General features: G+C 37.0%; 1 protein-coding gene across 1 annotated transcript; it reads right to left on the bottom strand.

Annotated features, from left to right (window-relative positions):
- Positions 1–7,666: 7,666 nt before the first annotated feature.
- Positions 7,667–17,983, bottom strand: LOC129942061 (protein VAC14 homolog). Its single transcript, XM_056050856.1, has 13 exons — positions 17,740–17,983; positions 17,523–17,673; positions 17,233–17,463; positions 16,949–17,169; positions 16,759–16,879; positions 16,551–16,674; positions 16,283–16,485; positions 9,064–9,187; positions 8,885–8,993; positions 8,519–8,815; positions 8,381–8,460; positions 8,164–8,326; positions 7,667–8,097 (listed from the first exon to the last, which is right to left on the bottom strand). The coding sequence occupies exons 1-13, from the start codon at positions 17,838–17,840 to the stop codon at positions 7,953–7,955; spliced, it is 2,070 nt and encodes a 689-aa protein (XP_055906831.1). The 5' UTR covers positions 17,841–17,983; the 3' UTR covers positions 7,667–7,952.
- Positions 17,984–18,263: the final 280 nt, after the last annotated feature.

The raw sequence follows: 18,263 nt of genomic DNA, 5'->3' as shown, positions 1-18,263 counted from the left end.
TTATTTAGTCGTATTGTTTTAAGAAAAGTTGGAAGCTACTTCACAGACACAAAAGATAACGATAATAACAAACAAACAAAGTACTTTTTAAAGGATTCACGACTCAAAGGAGCTTTTCTCCACTTTTATCAAGTTCAATGCTTCTGTAAGGACGGACATGATTTGTGTCTTATATAATGACACTTTGGTTGTTTGAAAAGGTCTTTACTACTCAATTGTATTTTTAATCCAAAGAAAAGGCGATTAGCAAGTCTTCGAATCCACACCCCCAGGAGTGCGCAGTAGAGGAAGGTGCGAACAAGCGGAAAGTGACCTTAGGACCTTACTAGATGGAAAAGTTTGTTTGGTGAGGCCCTTGTTCACACAGGACTGTAAGTAAGTAAATGTAATCCTTCGTTTGATATCAGGGCTATTGTTATTGGGCTTGAAAGTAAGGCAAGTTTCTAGCATCTGATTGGCCAGCTGCCAAAAAATTGCCTTCCAATTAAGGCAACTTTATTGGAAACTTGACTGGAAAGTCAAGTCAAGGGAAAGTCAAAATCTCTTTAACTATCAAGTCAAGTCAACTTATGTCAGAATGACAATCAATCATGTTTTAAATTAACTGAAAGTTGAACTTCATTTTATTTATTTTTCACACAATATTTTCATTCAATATTTTTTTGTAAAAGGGTTTGTCGTCAAATTGGAGAAGAAATAAATTTAATTTCATTACAATACGAAATGCAAATTGGGATGGACTTGTAGTTTTCCTGAGGACTGTTTTGTAGACAATAATGTTTCTGGTTTTTATTGTACGATAAACTGAAGGTAAAAGTTAGGGAAGTAAAGTTCTGTGTTTGAAATTTATTACACTTGAAAAACTAACTACTTGACTTGGGCAAAATGTACGTTCAAGGAATGCAGATAACTTCAAAATTCAAATGAAGTCCCTTATGTTGTCTGAACCTGTCCATTTTCTGCATTCAATGTGGAGTTAGGTAGACAAAGTATTCAACAACTACATCTTTCTCGATGACAACATGTAATTTGTTTTGACCTCATTACCCGAATTTACATTTTTGTAGCCTCTGTTTCAATCCACAGTTCACACAAATGCCCAATTGGCATCACGCTGAGTTCTTCCGATTAAAACCTCACACACAAGGAACTATCACAATTCTTTCTCCATTTTTAAGAGATAAGTTGGTGTATGCTCCTAATTGAAATATTTCCAATCTGCGGCTTTGTTAGACTTCAGCTTAGATATGGCAATCTCTACTTCGTCTAAGTCGAGAAGACGCTATTATTGGCTACCGTCGTCTATATTGAATGGATCATCCTGTTGGACAGCGGGATTCTGTTCGTCGTCGCCGTTATTTAGTCTTCAGAAGGGGTCTTTAATGTTTTCGTTTTACAGCCTTTGATTTGAGGTTTATACCATGAGAATTTCGTTTCACCTGCTTTCGTCAGCACGCTTCTCACACTTTCTCTTTTCCTTTTGAGAAGTCGGTGTTCCTCTCTATCCTCTTATGCTCATTATTGGGCTCGTGAACAGCTCCCGCCCTTCTATGCAGCGTTTTCGTACCTGTTGTTCAGCTGTCGAAATTTTTCATCTATCCAAGGGTTTAAAATCTTGGTTGCATCTTGGCAATGTTGAAATTGGTTATCGATACATTGTGATGGCCGCAGGGAACTTCGAAAGAGGTAACTTTGATTGGCGGTAGATTAAACTGGAGATCCCCACGTTTCTTTTTAGATTTTAAGTTGTGGAAAATGCGTATTGGCTACTAAGACATGTCATCTCTCAGCAGAATCGATGCCAACCCAGCAAGAATTTAACTGAAAAAGAACTAATCCGTGAATTAAAATAGCCTCAAAAAGCCTTCTATACATACATATGCATGTGCTTTTTTGAAGTTTTAAATGTTATATCGTCAAAATACCGAAAAGTCCAGCTTCAAGAGGACTTGAATTAATGCCATCAAAAGTTATAGAAAAAGTTTTATTTAATTGGCAATCTTAACTTTAAATAAATAGTCAGGTGTCTTCGGATATTATATAACCACAAAGAAGATTCTTCCTTTAGATTAAGGACCACTGTGAGGATAAGTGATGATAAGTGATAAGTGAATTCTGTCTATATATGCTCTTAAAAAATAGGGTAACAATCAGTGTTTCAATTAGAAAATGCACACATTGATGACCATAATCGACTCGGCTACTGGGGGCGTCCTTCAACATGTCTTTCCAACTTTAGCGACGGTTGCGATGATCCTGATTTGATACCCTAATCTTTGCCGTTTCTGCAATGCAAAAATGTTCTAACATGCAGCCGCCTACCTTAGAACGTATTAAAAAAACCTTCCAAGGGAAGTTGACTCCGTCTCCAGGGAGAGACTGGAAACTTCCTTTGGTTGTTTCCAGCCTAGCTATGGTGATATCTTTGTCACTGAAATTATGGAGTCAAAATCTATTAATGCTACGTTTCACTAGTATGCTAGATCTAGGCTCTCCTTTATCTGTCACATGCAGTGTGTAGTACCCAGGAGTCCTGAGTCCAAGAACAACGGATCCCACAATCCATGGCTTTTGGATCGAGACAATGTCTTCTCTCTGGTCTTCCCCGACTGAGAAGAAGTGAGGTCGAGCAGCATTTTGTCTACAGTTAGGCAGATCAACTTCCACTATGGTTTTGTTCTGATCCTCTGAGTCTGAGGATGAACCCAAGAGTTCGTCCTCGCTGAGAAGGATCATGTTTAGGTCGTCCTCAGTCTCCATTAACGATGGACTGTCTTCGACTTTTTTATAGGGTGGAGTCATGATTGGAGAGGGCAAGGGTGCATCGTAACCCTCTGATGTTAGGAGAGAAGACGTCGTCCCAGGCCCACCAACCACAAGTTCACCTTCGGTTGTTGTTGGAGGCCCGCTATCCACGTTAACCTCATTTTTTTATAAATTTGAATTTTAATGGATTTGAAGCCATAGTTTATGGAGCCATTGGTCAAGGCTAGAGGAGCCAAGGATTCTTTATTGAGTACCACAATGGCGATCCTTTAAAAACCCATTACTTCCTCTAGCTTGGCTATCTTCCAGTTATGCGTCGAAAGGGACGGATTACAAACTTTGACCATCTCGAGAATGTCCTCGATACCAGCAGGTTCGATTGGAATCTTTTTTTGAGTTCCCCTTTCCATTTCTCATTAGTAGTGGTAGGGCCATTATTCACAACCCTGCCACTACTGAAATTAGGTATTGCTACCTTCCTACTCTCGTCGCTACAAACAGCAGAGGAGGTCCATGGATTGCCACTACTTCCTTCTCTGTGTTGGGCGTAGGAGATACGGCAACAGGCATTGACGCCAAACTGCCGCCCGGTCTTGAAGAGATACCGGTCTCATAATTTTTTTTCTTTTTTGTTGTTTTTCATTTTTGGTCCCACGCGTTGCGGAGAAAGATAGGGCCGTCTGTACAGAGATTCGCATATACAGATAAGGCTATTTAATCCAGAGGTCGCCAGGTATCCGGATACTCCGTTAGAGACTGTGCTATTTTTGAATTGGGCCCCCCGCCAAGCTGATCATCGGCACGGGTCGTTTCACACCTTAGATCCAGCCCAATAAAGATAAGAGGAGGTTGGAGAACAAAAGAAAGGGTGAGGAGTCAGTTGATGTTAAGAGCATCATTCTGATATGTGAGTCTAGGTTACCTAGAGTGAGAAGGAGCATCGGAGAGAGGAACGCTGTCTACCTTTTTTGCCATTACAACGTGGGAAGTGGGATATGAGTTGGTGACATAAACGTTGGCTTGTATGCCTTGTTTATGTGGGAAGGGGTGATGATTCTGGGAAGGTTTAAAGATAAGAACGTCCTTTAGTTTCAGGACTCATCTGGAGAAGATTCTTCACTGAACTTACTCAGCTTCTGCAACTCGACAAGTTCGACGTTCAGATTAGAAGTTTACATCCGTACAATTTTGCTAAAAATTTGTTTTCAAAAATTGTTTGATAAGCTCAACCGTTTCAGAGATAGAGAAAGGGTTGCATCAAAAGGATGGTAAACACAAGTTTTTCAACTTACTCTATCACATTTAGACTTTAAACCTTTTTTTTGAATTTGAATCATCATTAAGACACAAGAATACAAATTGCATTATTTGTTTAGGTACTTATAGTAAAACTTGATACCTCTTATCTTTTCAATTCAAATATTAACATCTGTTGGTTGTGTGTACAAACATAACATGATAAGTTGTTTTTCTTTAAAAGCTTTCAAGAGTTACTAGAAAAGATCAGAAAAATAATAACTCATATAAATGTACATATGGTAGATCAGAATCCCAGAAACAGAATTACTCAGGAGAATTTCCTCAATTGTTGCCAGTTTGGTCGTTTACGACCAAATTTGGTCATAATTTTCTTACTTGGTCGCATGGTCATATCTTATTCCATTTGTTCCCTTTTTTAAAAAATGGAAAAAAAACTCGAGTCTGTTCTTAAAAATAAAATACAAGCATAAAGTAAGAACTTTTCTCTCGAACCGACCCAAGGTGCTTTCATCCATTTTTGTCATGGTCCATGCTTCTGCAAAATATAGCAGGTCAGGGATGATAAGGTTCTTATATAGCGACACTTTGGTCCCTCGAGAGAGGACTTTACCACTCAATTGCTTTCTGAGCCCACGTTAAGGGACCTAACATTCCAAGTGCATATCCTTTATTCGTTTCCCTTAATTCATTTGCGCAGGTTATCAACAGTAAATCCGTCCGTATCCGAGGCTTGTTGGTGCTTCGCAACTATGGGGTTTTACGAAGCCAGGAAGTCACCCCAACCTGGAGGGCCAGATAAAACCACTCTTTATAGGCCTAGTGGAAACACCTCTCCCTCCCCTCTCTCGTTTGCTGTCCCCAACAATTGTCCACTGGGGTTGGAACCCAATCTCCAGTTGAGGTATTAGACACCCGATGTTCACCACTTTTAGGGCCCTATTATGACTCGCGAGTCGAACGTTCGACTCAAGTCGAACGATTTGGCGAATTGCCTAAGTCGTGGTATTATGAAAGGCGAACTTCGACGTTCGCTTTTGAAAACAATATTACCAACTTTAAGAAGTGAAATATGTAACGTCATGACTCGGTGAAACGTCAAAGACTGAAAATTATTGTTGATGATATATTGTTTACAATTTGGAAAAAAGTAAAATAAATAAAACAAAATATGATAAGCAGTGTTGATTTATTTTTTGAAGATGAAGATGAAAACGAAAGAGCGGAGAAAGTATTGGTGTGTAGATTATGGCAATGTTATATCTTGAACATCTACTTCTGATTCTTCAAGATGTTGAAATACTTCAGTTTCAAGAGCACGTATTCCAAAAGTATTCCCTGAAGGATTCACAGCCTTTTGAAGGCTGAGTAGATCATCCACTGCGTGCTCCAAAGGAGATAGAGAAAGCTGCCCATAAGGTCCTCCACCAGTTGCAACTACATCCTTCTTATTGTCTGCGATTTTCTTTTTTAATTTTAGTTTGTAGTCAAGCCAAACCTATATTTATGAAAAATATTATTAAATGCTCAATGGCAAACCTATTCCAATATTCTGCTTGGTTTTTTTTTGAAGATCCGAAAGATCCTATATCTTTCGCAATTTCGGGGTTTACCTCCATAATTTCAACGAGCTTTGAAAATTGGTTGGAGTTGGTTCTTTTTATGCTAGGTATACAAATAAAATTCTTTATTATTTTTGCAATTGTTAAGCATTCATTAATTTTAAGCATTCATTGCCTTTTTCTATTTCCAGTGCCACTCATTTTACTTTATTTTCCAAAACTATTCTCAAAACAAAATAAAACAAACAAACAACCACCGATTTCAAATTTAACAGTAAATTTCTTCAAGTCACGAAGAATTACAGTTCGACCGATTCTGACAGATAAAAGCGAACGTTCGATAGTGGTAATAGAGCGAGATTTCAATTCGCTATTTTTTTGACATTTTAGGCGAATGTCAACTAGGCGATTCGCAAACGGTAATACCAAATAGTTACATTTATTAAATTTTTCTTGCGACTCGCGAGTCATAATAGGGCCCTTAACTTAACGTTAATTTGATGATCAACTAGTTTCAACCGTTCTCTGATCACAAGATATGAAGAACTCTTAAAAGGCACGTTGGGTGTGTCCGATGATGACTACATCGTTCGTATTCCCAGTTCTTAGTAATTAACTATACCTATTTGTTGCAGATAAAGCCTTCCGTGTTAACGCCTGGCCTAAGGACTATCTACTCCAGTACCACATTGAAAAAGTCACAAATCTCCTTACCCTAACGTTTACATATTAGAAAAGTTCAGAAGAAATATTTCCTAATTGCATACTGTGTTTTGCAATGTTAAAACAGTACATAGAGAATAATTGCTAACAACATCAACACCTAAAAGTGAACCTTTATTTTATGGCACGTTCTTACACTTGCTGCCCCTCGCATTGTTTATTCGCTTATTTTTTGAAATTAACCAAAAGGATTTACACAAAGATTTACTCTCTCTTATTTGGCAAAATGCTTCGAGTGGGTTCCTCTTTTTAAGCTACCAAGACATAACAAATTCACCTCTTTGTTAACCTTTGGTATTGGCTTTGTTCATCTATATATTGATACTTGAGTAATATAAAATCAATACTCTATGCATATAGGATAAACCACATCCATCACGATACTCTCACAAGGAGGCCATCCCAGCATATGTTCCTGGTATTAACCAGGGGGCTTTGACATGTCCCGTGGTACCACATAATCAGTGGTATGATAATTTAGTCTTTGAAGTGACATCTAGGGAAGAAACCCTCAGCTTGTGGGATGCAATCAGCCGACCTTTGTCTGCTAATGTACATCATTCCTAAAAATTGATTTTATTTCCACTTCAGACTTTTTAAACTTATATTAAATATTAATAATACTTAGTCATTTGATTTGTATATTTTCTGATACTTATTGGGTTTGTATAATTTGTATCAGTAAGTCAACCCCTAGCCCCAGGGGAAGGACGGCAGTCCTGTGTTTACCTACAATCGTAAAATTTAATTTTAGGAAGGAAGTAAACCGTAGCTTCTTGCGTTAGCTCACAAGTTGAGAATTTTCTTAGTGCAGTTTTAAGCGGTGCCTTTTTTAATAATAATGAATTGATCAGTATCGAGCTCCACTGATTTCTCTAACTTGCTCCCCAGGGGCACCCACGTAGAGGTGCAAGTGAGCACTTCTTCCTCCCAGATTGCAGACAAGCATAAAGCATCCCTGCATCTACATGGAAGTCAGTGCAGCTCCCGTTAAAAAGTACAACTGAATCAGTGTCCCGTGCATAGCGATTTCGATGGTAGCCATAATCCCTCTTGACAAAAGATGCGATCATAGCCTCAAAGCAGATAAAAATATGGTAGGTCTCTCGTTAGTCATCTCCAGTGTGAATATTTGGTATGTAGTTGATATAAAACGACGAAGCCGCACTGGGATTTGCAAATTGTTGTTCTACAAAGGCCTAAAACTCTCACCAAATATGTTAAATAGTATTTTGTATGCTACGCTTACGTTCAATTTTGTCGGTTATCGCATTAAACAAATTATTTATAAACCATATCGTTGGTCATCTTCATAAAATTACCCCATTTAGAGTTTGAAGTGATTTTACTGCGATCAATTGATATATAAAAAGTATAATTATTTTATTTATAATAATAGTATTTATTTATTTTATTTTTAATAAGTCATTTCTTATAAGTGCATTTAAAATTATAATAAACAAAATAAAAGCTCAAAAAGAAACAATTTAGCTTGAGCTTAATCACAGCAAGTGAATTAAATAAAATTAAAATTAAAATAAAACAAAACAAAACATTACATAATATATTTCGGATGATGTTTTGTTTTTATCGTTATCGTCTTTGTCTTAAGAACATATATATTTTTTAATAATACTATAAAAGTCACGCTGAAGCTTCTGATTGCATAACACTGCGCTTTCTCTGTATCATTCGTTGCTCCCGATGTAATTTTTGGATTTTCTCAAAGTATTCAAGTAATTCATTGAAATTAATTTTACTCTTACTTTCTAGAGAGTGTTTTCCATCGCTTTAATAAATAATTTAAAAATGAATTCACCAAAAATAAAAGATAAGAAAGAAAGTAAATACTTACATTGGCACTTGACCCCAGTAGTTTGGTACACATTGTAATCGATTTTTAAGCATATCAAAAGCTTCAGTCTGCGGCAGGAGCATAAGAATACCAAACAAAGCATGCGCCAAGTGCTGAGCATCAGCGCATTTATTTGCTTTCGAAACCAATGTCAAACGGAGAGCTAAATCAAGGCAATTAATTTAAATTCTATCAAAACAAAGTAACAAACACATACTTGCAAAAATTGGTGACTCAATTAATTGAACCAATTTGTCTAATTCGTTCAAAAGTTCCAAAGTTATTTCCAAGTCTCCACTGAAATGCAAAATATTTTTAATTATATTTCAACTAAACACATCATCAAATCACTTACAATAAAACAACCAACTCCGATACATGCTGATAGCACTGTCCAAGTAAACAAAGGGACAACGTTGACACCGGACAATGGGCCCAACTCTTATAAAGGCATTTGAATAAAGAAGCTGACTTTTCGTTTGCAATATCTCGCAAGGAATTCCGCAGTTCAAAAAGCTCCGACGACGTCAATAGAATCATATTCAACGAACGAACTACCATTGAAGCAAATTTCATATTTGTTGTTTCTTCGTCGATTATTTCCGCAAATGTCCGATAAACGTATTCGGCATTCAGAAGGACACATAATTGTCTGCATTTTTGAATATACCAACAAAATAATAAATAACTTGTTTTTGAAAAACTCATTGTATAAGTTTACCTGATAATGAGACTACCACGTTTTTCTAAAAACTGTTTTTCTTCGCTAAATAAGTTAAGTAGACTTATTAAAAATTTCCGATAGTGAGTTTTATTAAAATCTGATGAATCTGTAAATAAAAGATTTGAGTTAAAAGTTATTTTTTTTTTTAATTTGTCAGTTTCTTTTTATTTTCTTACCATTGGAATGTTTGGAGTTTACTATTTCAGCTAGAACAGCTAAAGAATGGAGTACAACTTCGTCAGAGTTATCCGATAGTATGCCAAGTAAAATTGGAAACAAATTGTTGGTATGTGATGACATCTAAAATTTAATAAGAGAAGTTTAGAAGATACACCCAATAGTTGTTTATTTTGTGAAAAACGTTTAACTACTCGAAGAACCGTTCAGATTGTGTTGTTTAGCATAAATTAAAAAAATAAAATAAAACAATTTGTTTGTTTAAACGTTGAATACACAATATTCTATGCATTAATTCAAATGCTTGATTTGGAAATCTTAAGGAAACACTTTTACAGAGATAGACAGATGATGCAGTTCACCAACAACTGATAACAGATTCAAGCTCATGATTTTGCTGCGGGGCGAAGCTTTATGCTAGCCAGTATGCGTTTCAGATACCTAACATCCAACAAAGGAACTTGGAGTTCTCTTTTCTTGAAAATATTGCGATCGACGCTAGACACGCTTCCAACATCATGGATGTCCCAACTTTCAGAGGAGCTAACATCGACTCAGACCACTACCTCGTTGTATCCAAGGGTGATGCTGGGAGAAGATACAATGTTCAACGGCTACAATCGCAAGAGATCGACAAAACCTTCTCCGACAGGGAACTTCGAAAGGTGCCTCTTTCGAAGTTCCCTGCCGCCAACACAATCTATCGAGAACCAGTGACAACAATACCAAGGTGCAATCAGAGAAGCCGCCCTTGGTTTGATGCAGCACGCAAAGCGGCGCTGCATAGAAAGATGAGAGCTGCTAAGGAGTTCTATGAGCAGAACAGAAGGGAGAAACACCGACTACACAGAAGAAAAAGAAAGAGCATGAGAAGTGGAAGTTGTTGACAGGTTCAGGTGTAGAAAGAAATTTAATCCAAAAGTTTTATGAGAGGCTGAAAAAAAATTTGCAAATGCATAACCTTTGAACTGAAGGCTGTAAAGATGAAAGTGGATACGTCAGTAGAACCGCAGTCAATGCTGAGGATATGGAAGGACCACTTCTGCAAACTGTATAATAGCGACGACGAACCGAATTCCGCTGTCAGGCAGAAGGTTCCATTCAATACAGATGACGAAAGCCAACAATCCGCTTTCCCGACTCAGACGAGGTAAAGATTGCCATATATAAGCTGAAGTCTTATCAAACCGCTGGAGCAGATGTCTTGAATGACGAACAGCCGGAGATAATTTTGTTAGGAGCATGTATCAACTTATCAAAAAGCCATTCTCGATGAACGTACTTTTTTGCCCGATACTACAAAAAGTAGACCTACTAAACTGCACCAACTATAGAGGAGGAGGATGAGGAGGAGCATCAGATACAAAATCTTCTTTGTCGTAATATGTGAACGACGGTTAATCGTCAACAACCTGGTAGGTCCCTATCAGCGTGGCTTTAGACCAATAAAGTCCACAGTCGATTAAATATTCACGTCAAATATTTAGCGGTCAATAAATCCAAGACTAAGTACATGCTGTCAGACTTTAATTTTAGGTAGCTTAGGAGTTAAGTCCCAACTATAATAGGCATAAGCAAACATAAGCTTATGTCAAAAAACCAACGAAAATTCACTTAAGTTTGCAAAATTACTGCATAGCCATAATGCAATTTTGCTCACGTATCTACATGTCAGGTTTTACTTATGCGGCGAGCGACTGGGATCGCTCTTGCTTAAGTGTGCTTAAGTTAACGAAACGGAGCTAGACTCCATTATGTTCACTCGTATTGAGATTCTTTGTATTCGCACGTTTACTTATGCGCGCATATGCTAGCTTATGTCTATTATAGTTGGGCCTTTAGTCTCACACCAGCGCTGTGAAATTGCATAGTAAAGCCCTCTTTCGAGTAATCAAAGTATCGCTTTATAAAACGTTTATCATCCCAGGCCTTCTATAGGTTGCAGAGGCATGGAAACCATATTGATTCGTTTCGTTAGCAAAGTTCTTTATGTGATCTAAGGTTCCGTATGTATAGATTTCCTCCGAATCGGAGACATTCTGCTTCAACAAGGTAGTTGTCCGATCAGCTGATCGGACATTCTCTCCGAAAAATTCAACGCATGCAATTTGCATGCGATGCTTTGCGATGAAGTACTTGTTTTGTTTTATTCTTGACAAATACAAACCTACAATTTTCCGAAGTCCTCCGACAAGTTCTTGTCTTCTTTTTTTTTTTCTTTTTATTAAAATAGTTTTAAGAACCAAAGACAAACACCATGAAGGCTTGTGGTATTTTTGTTTTCAAATATATACATTTATTTTTCATAAATGTTTATCCATCAAAGTTGAATTGAACTATTTCATTTCGAATTGTAGCTGCTTGGCTTCGAAGCAAATTAGTCTGAATTTCATGAATTTCTTCTTCCGTATTGTTTAAATCTTCATGCTCGAAAATTTCATAACTTGAATCCTATTTTCTTTATTTTGCGCCCTAATCTCATTTGATTCAGCGTCCAAAAATAAACCACCACTATCCGTTTCCTATTATTATTGCTTGTATAAAGTCAAATAAATAAATAAAACTTATGTTTCAACAGTTTTTTTTTTTCAATTTATTCTTTTTCTTTGACACTTCAAATGGAAACAAAAACATATGTTTGAAATAGGGAGGGGACTTTATTCGATAGTTTTGATTTAAAAATCGTTGCATCTAATTACATGTCTTAAAAATGCTAGCGCACTATAATTGAAAAAATTCTTTTTATAAGCAATAAATTACTTTCTGCCAAAAATTTGTCATGGTTTAAAAGGCTTATTGTCATTATTTTATAAAATATTATCGAAAATATATCGCATTTTCCATATATCGGTTAATTTGCACATCTCTGCCTGAAATTTATATCCATCGCATTCTGTCGTCTCATGTCCGTAAAATTTCTTCCGATGACAGCTACCTCAAACCGGAATTCAAACTCCGAAAAGGGATGAGTTGCGGAAAAAGTTCCGCTCCGACGGTTACCTCGATAGGGCCGCATATCAACTCGTCAAAAATGTACATAGGTCAGCTTTGGGCACACTTGAAAACACTTTTGACTTGTTCCTTATTTCAGAACCTAATCTCCTCTATGCTCATTCCACAATTTTTTTCTATCAGCTTATTTTTCGTGTCAAAACTTCTCAGTTAAATAAATAGTTCATTAGAGAAACATTTGGCAATACGTGAACAATTTTGTCAGCATCTTTAACTAGTCACTATGCTTCCTCGATACTGAAGTTGAGTTCATTGTAGATATGATTACAAGTTCTATTGTTTTGGGAATGAAAACTTTCATCCCAAATAGGGTTAAAAGCTTTATCCCTAAAGATTTGATTTGAGCTGCAAAGAGGTTATTAGGGCTAAAGAAGTACATTTCCATTGTTATAATGACAACCAAGCTGAGGAAAACCAAAAACAAGTTTGAAGCAAGACAGGAAGGCCTAAATGATTGTATGGCAGCAGCCAGAGTTCCAAAATATTTCAACACTCATAAATCCGCGGATCCGAAGGGTCATTGTTCTGAAGAGGTATCAGGTTCTCTTGTCAAAAATTCTTACATTTGTTCTTAACCAATCTCTCCTTCGTTGGATTAGAAATTACTTTTTGGACCGTTCAATAAAAGTAGTATGGGTTTAAGTTTCAAAAAATACAAAATAAATACTGGTGTGCCGCAGGGCTCTGTTCTGTATTGCTTTCTTTATCGAAGCCCTAATTTAGACAGAGTGTCAACTTCTCGTGAATTTGATGCCTCGTCGGATTCCACCCAAAGAATTTTTTCGTCCTATCCTCGCACTAAAATCGACTTCAACCAGACAACATCCGAAGGAGTGTGTGCTGAGATCTTCGCTGAGTTAAACCAACTAAATCAGCTAGTCGACGAGCAAACTCGAATATCGGACGTGGCAGGTAGAGCAGAAAACACTTTTGACTTGTTTCTTACCTCTGACCCTGGTAAGTACACTATTTGTGTTCTATCTCCTCTGACATTGTGTCTTATCAGGAAATTTTTCCAGTTAGAAAAAGAGCTCTTAAAATAACCATTTGGCAATACGAGAAAGATAACTGGGACGGTCTCAATAGTTATTTTAGGATCTTTAACTGGTCACTATGCTCGTCTCGATAGTGACGTTGACGCCAGCGCTGATATGATCACAAGTTTGATTCTCCTGTGAATGAGAACTTTTATCCCGAATAGGGTTAATAGCATCAGACCTTAGGAAAACGGATGGTTCCATGCGAACTGTAAAGACGTTATTAGGGTTAAGAAGGTAAGTTTCCATTTTTTTAAAGGCAATCCAACTGAGGAAAACCGGAATAAAATTTGTTGGTAATTTGTAAAAAGTATGAGAATTCTTAATTTTCCTCGGTTTCTACGCTTGTTGTCAATAACATTACTTTTGTTAGCTCTTTAGAGAAAGCTTATCTCTTTGCTAGGCAGTTCGCCGCCAATTCAACGCTGCCAGTGAGCGTTATGACTCCGCCTGTTATCGAGCGCGTTAGTGATTCTATGGGGCAAATCTTTTTTCGCACTCGTACTGCAGCGAGAGTCCTAAAAATTCTTAACATACATAAATTCGCTGGTGCGGTTGGTATCCCTGCTATTGTTCTGAAGAGGTGTTCTTCAATGCTGGCAAAACCAATTTTATCTGTCGTACTCATCAGGTCTCTTTCCAAGCGGATGGAAAACCGCATTTGTCCAGCCTATTCCCAAAAAAGGCGAATCTTCCTAACCCTTTAATTACCGACAGACGTCCCTTCTATCCAAGGTCATGTAAACGCTGATTAATTATCAGCTCAAGAAATATCTCGATAATCGGAAGCTTCTTAATGACAGACAATGCGGCTTTCGTAGGTTCACCAGTGATCTCATGGTTTATCTCACCGAACAGTGAAACAAATCTTTAAATAGTTTTGGAAAAAGTAGGATTATTGCACTTGATATTTCAAAAGCATTTGATAGGGTTTGGCATGAGACTCTCTTATCGAAAATGCGTGCTTTCGGTTTTCATGAATCCCTCCTTCATTGGATTAGTAATTACCTTTCAGATTATTTAATACAAGTAGCATTGGATGGAATCAAGTCTGAAAACTATAAAATAAACGCTGGTGTGCCCTATTGCTCTGTTCTATATCCAACACTCTCCCATTTTTATTAAGGATCCCCTGTCTGCAACTTCTAATCCAAAACATTGTTTCGCTGACGACTAGTTTTTCATATACGTTTTCAGATTCACACTCAAGGGGATATTACCCTTATTATGTAAAGACACAGTTTAAACACTAGGAAAGGGAGAGAGAGGTTGAAAGAAGTAGTCGGTGCACATTGGTTTGCAATGCCTGGGAAAGACAGAGTGTGGCAAGGCATTCCACATTCGCGTAGTACGACTAAGGAACGAATCTCTGTACTTGACAGTACGACCGAAGTTGGGCTCGAGGGTTTAACGGTAAACGAGGGTGAGAGAAGAAACTTCACGATGATGTTCGAGCGACGTAAATGATCGTGTGATGGTATTATTACCAATCAATCTAAATGCTCTACGTTCAATACTGTCCAAGCGGTCTAGGTAAGTTGCAGCAGCACGAGCCCAGATATGGGAGTTATACTCAAGCTTTGGACGTAGTCTTGTAGATAAGAGCCAGATCAGAGGGGATAAAACGTCTTGCATCGCCTTGGAAACCCCAAACATCTTGCATCATTTTTTGCGACATCGCGTATGTGATCGTTCCACAAGAGGTGGTTGGTGGTACACATTCCAAGATTATCGAGATGTTTAGTCTCCTCGATGCAAGTGCCATCCATAGATAATGGCACTTGCTTTAACGATACAAGACAGCATTGCGTTTTCGAAGCATTAAATTCCACGCGGTTTCTTATTCCCCATTGCACAACGCTGTTTAGGTCGGAATTTAATGAGCTCATCATATCTTTTATCGTTGCAGTTCCACATCGGCTTATTATAAAAAAAATATGTGTTGTTTTTGCATTAAAGAAACTGAACATCTTGATATTCTCGGTATGTGTATCACCAACCACTATTTACGGAACATACGAGATGTCACCAAAAAAGCCGAAAGATGTAAGGGTTTTCTGAGATGATTGGGAAGGCGGAATGAGAGACTTGATTTTAGTAGTTCAGAGTACACACCTCCATCAACCCATTGTTTTGTTTTTGACTTATCTGTGTACAAATGGATTGACTCATCCTCCAAGAATGTCTTATCCTCCCAAAAAGATCTAGCAAGTATAGAAATCTGGAAGTTTCTGTCGAATTGCAGTTGGAGGATGGTGTAGTCTGATTCTAAATACCTTAGAGTTACGAAGTGGCCAATGTTGTTGTTAATCCACTGCTTTGAAACTTAAAGGCGAATGCCAGAGCTGGCAGGTATGTATTTGTTTGCTAAATATATTAAGAGGTGTTAGGTAGAGTAAGGTATCCAGTGCAGCAGATGGGGTTGTGCGAAGCGATCAGCTTATACACAGGCAAGTTGAACGTTGGACTTTATTTAACTTATCCCGGTTTATAGCTTTCTCTAAAGCAGTCCACCGTACTGCCACACCGTACATTAAAATCGGTCTGATTACCGGTGTGTATAGCCAATGAGTGATTCTGGGTTGTAAGCGCCATTTATTACCAATAGCTTTTTTGACTCTTTCCTGTACGTTGCGTTTCCAATTTAGTTTTTTATCTAAGACAAGACCCATGTACTTAGCCCCGTCTGAGAATTTTAATTGGATTCCTTTAATATAGGGAGGGTTGACAAATGGAATTTTGTATCTCCTCGAAAATAAGACCAAATCGGTTTGTATGGGTTAACACCCAGTCCACACCAATCAGCCCAAATTATTAGCCTGTCTAAGGCATTTTGTAAGAGTTCTTTTAGGGTGTTGAGATTCTTTTCGAAACTATAATAGCAACGTCGTCCGCATAGGCTATCACTCTGAAACCCTCCGCATCCAGACTAGTTAGCATTTCATTCACCTTCCAGAAGAGAGAGGATAGAACACCACCTTAAGGTGTCCCTCTACTAACGAATCGTCTATCAGAAGAGTTGCCCGGTTTTGAGTTAATTATTGTACTAGTAAGCATTAAATGAATTAAATTCCGAAGCGAACTCTCTACATTTAGAGATGTTCGTGCACATATTTGATTGGTTTAGTTTTGAGAAAATTTGGCATTAAAAAAGAAGTAGAAAACTTACCTCAATTGGAATTTGTAAAAACAAATGATGTATCCATTTAAGAACGGCAACTTTTGTGTGTACCGAATTGTGCGTTAAATATTGCCTGAGTACCTCCATAACAGATCTTAGATCTATTTTAGCTATATTGTTGATTTTTTGATCTTTTGACGAAATTAACTGAAGCATCGATGTGTTTACAGCTGCAGCGCATTCTTTGATGTCTAAAAATTACAGAACAAATAATCACATTGTTGCTTAAGAAGAAAACAAAAATAAGAAAAATTACTTTTTTTCGACTCAACATTATATTCGAGACAAGGCAATGTGGCTGTAAAAATTCCACTAGCAAAAGGCAAAACATCCGACCCAAAAATCTGTACAAATTCCTTAATCCATGTGATTGAGATATTCTAAGAAGAAATCAAAAAAAGATAAGGATTTATTATTTTTTGCAACTTCGGTTTTTTCTTTCATTTCAAATTTTTTAATCTTACTTTAATGAGGTCATTAGTGGATTGTGCGTGAGTGATTAATATGTTTATTGTGTCTTCCATTTTCACCGATGACGAATCCAAACGAATTGACTTCAAAAACTGACCTATTGTAGCTTCACACCTTGAATTAGAAAACATTTGATTTAATAACAATAACTCACTTTTTTATCATTAATAATTAACTTCTTACATTCTTTGAATTTCGATTGTGTTATCCTCCAACATGCAAAATAGTCCATCTAGAATGTCTGTGAGGTAGAAGATCATATTGATTTCTGGAACAGCATTCAAAATGGAAATCCATGAAATCACATATTGACGTGCTTGTGAGTTCTTTACATATACCCTCTCCTTTAGAAGTGGTATGAAAGCTTCAAGGTCAAAAGTTTGTGATGATTCTGTGACAATATCCTGGAGAAGATTCATATAAAACTACAAAGATCTACCAACAAGACTTGAAGTTTATTATGTTACCTTCAAAAGTCTATCGAGCAATTCACTTCCATCTTTAAGCATCTTATCGGAATCGGTAACTAATTGAGATAGGGCTCCAAATAACGATGAAAAATATGGAATAATAGCTGACCTTGCAATCTTAGCGACATTGTACAGCGATTCACAGGCAAAGTATCGAACTCTTACGTCCTGATCCGAAAAGCAATGGAGTATTGGAGTAACGAGATCGCCAACATATTTCTCAGTGTCCTATATTCGTACCCGTTTTTGTATTATATTTCAAACTTTTTCTAAAACTTAGTATTTACCTTTCCTAAGCCTAAACTAACAGCAGCCAAACCAATCAATCCGCCCTTGCGTCGATTTGGATCTCTTGATTTAGCAAAGTCGTTTGATAAGATCTCAATTAGATTCTTTATTTGTGCAGTGTTCCCTTTGTTGTTTAATTCTGCTACGGTTCTTTAAAAGAAGACAAGAATCACATTAGTTTCTTAAGTTCTTTTAAAAAAGCAAATTTCTTTTTACTTATCAATTTCATTCGAAGCCAAACGTCTTTTTTCATACACTTTGTCACCCAAGGCTTTGGCACATGACTCGCTTAGAGGGAGGTAAGGAGATGATGCCATATTTAAGTTTTATAATAAATTTATTTACAAAGTAGTTTAAAGGCGTGTGAAAATAAATGTTTGTTTGGCTTAAAAGAATATGAGTTTGTAGAAAAAGTTTTCTTCCAGTCAGCCGATTCGATTCTGAATCTGAATCTTTTCACAAAACGTCACAAACTTTTGTTTGAAATGTCAAATTTTGTTGTTAAATTAAGTGATGCCAAGAAGTCGGTATTGCCAATCTATGTTTAATGCCGAGGCCACATTTAAAAGTAAATCCAAAAGAAGTTGCTTAGTTGTAATGAGAAACTAGTTTTGTGAAATTAGTTTTGTATTTATTTTCTTTCTTAATGAATTATGCGACATAAACATTATGATGTAATAGATGTGGCCTTAAGAATGTTGTAGATTCTATAAGAAAAATATAACGGACTTTTAAACTCA

This window comes from Eupeodes corollae, chromosome 1 (genome assembly GCF_945859685.1).
Source record: "Eupeodes corollae chromosome 1, idEupCoro1.1, whole genome shotgun sequence".
NCBI classification, from domain to species: domain Eukaryota; kingdom Metazoa; phylum Arthropoda; class Insecta; order Diptera; family Syrphidae; genus Eupeodes; species Eupeodes corollae.
Note: the sequence above shows the minus strand (reverse complement) of the source record. Positions and strands in the feature narration are given on the sequence as shown.

Excerpts from the sequence above, each read along its gene's own strand:
- LOC129942061 (XM_056050856.1), bottom strand. The coding sequence starts at position 17,840 with ATGGCATCATCTCCTTACCTCCCTCTAAGCGAGTCATGTGCCAAAGCC. Across the intron at positions 17,674-17,739 it reads GCTTCGAATGAAATTGATAA|AACCGTAGCAGAATTAAACA; the intron begins GTAAAAAGAAAT and ends CTTCTTTTAAAG. Across the intron at positions 9,188-16,282 it reads TTTTACAAATTCCAATTGAG|ATGTCATCACATACCAACAA; the intron begins GTAAGTTTTCTA and ends ATTAAATTTTAG.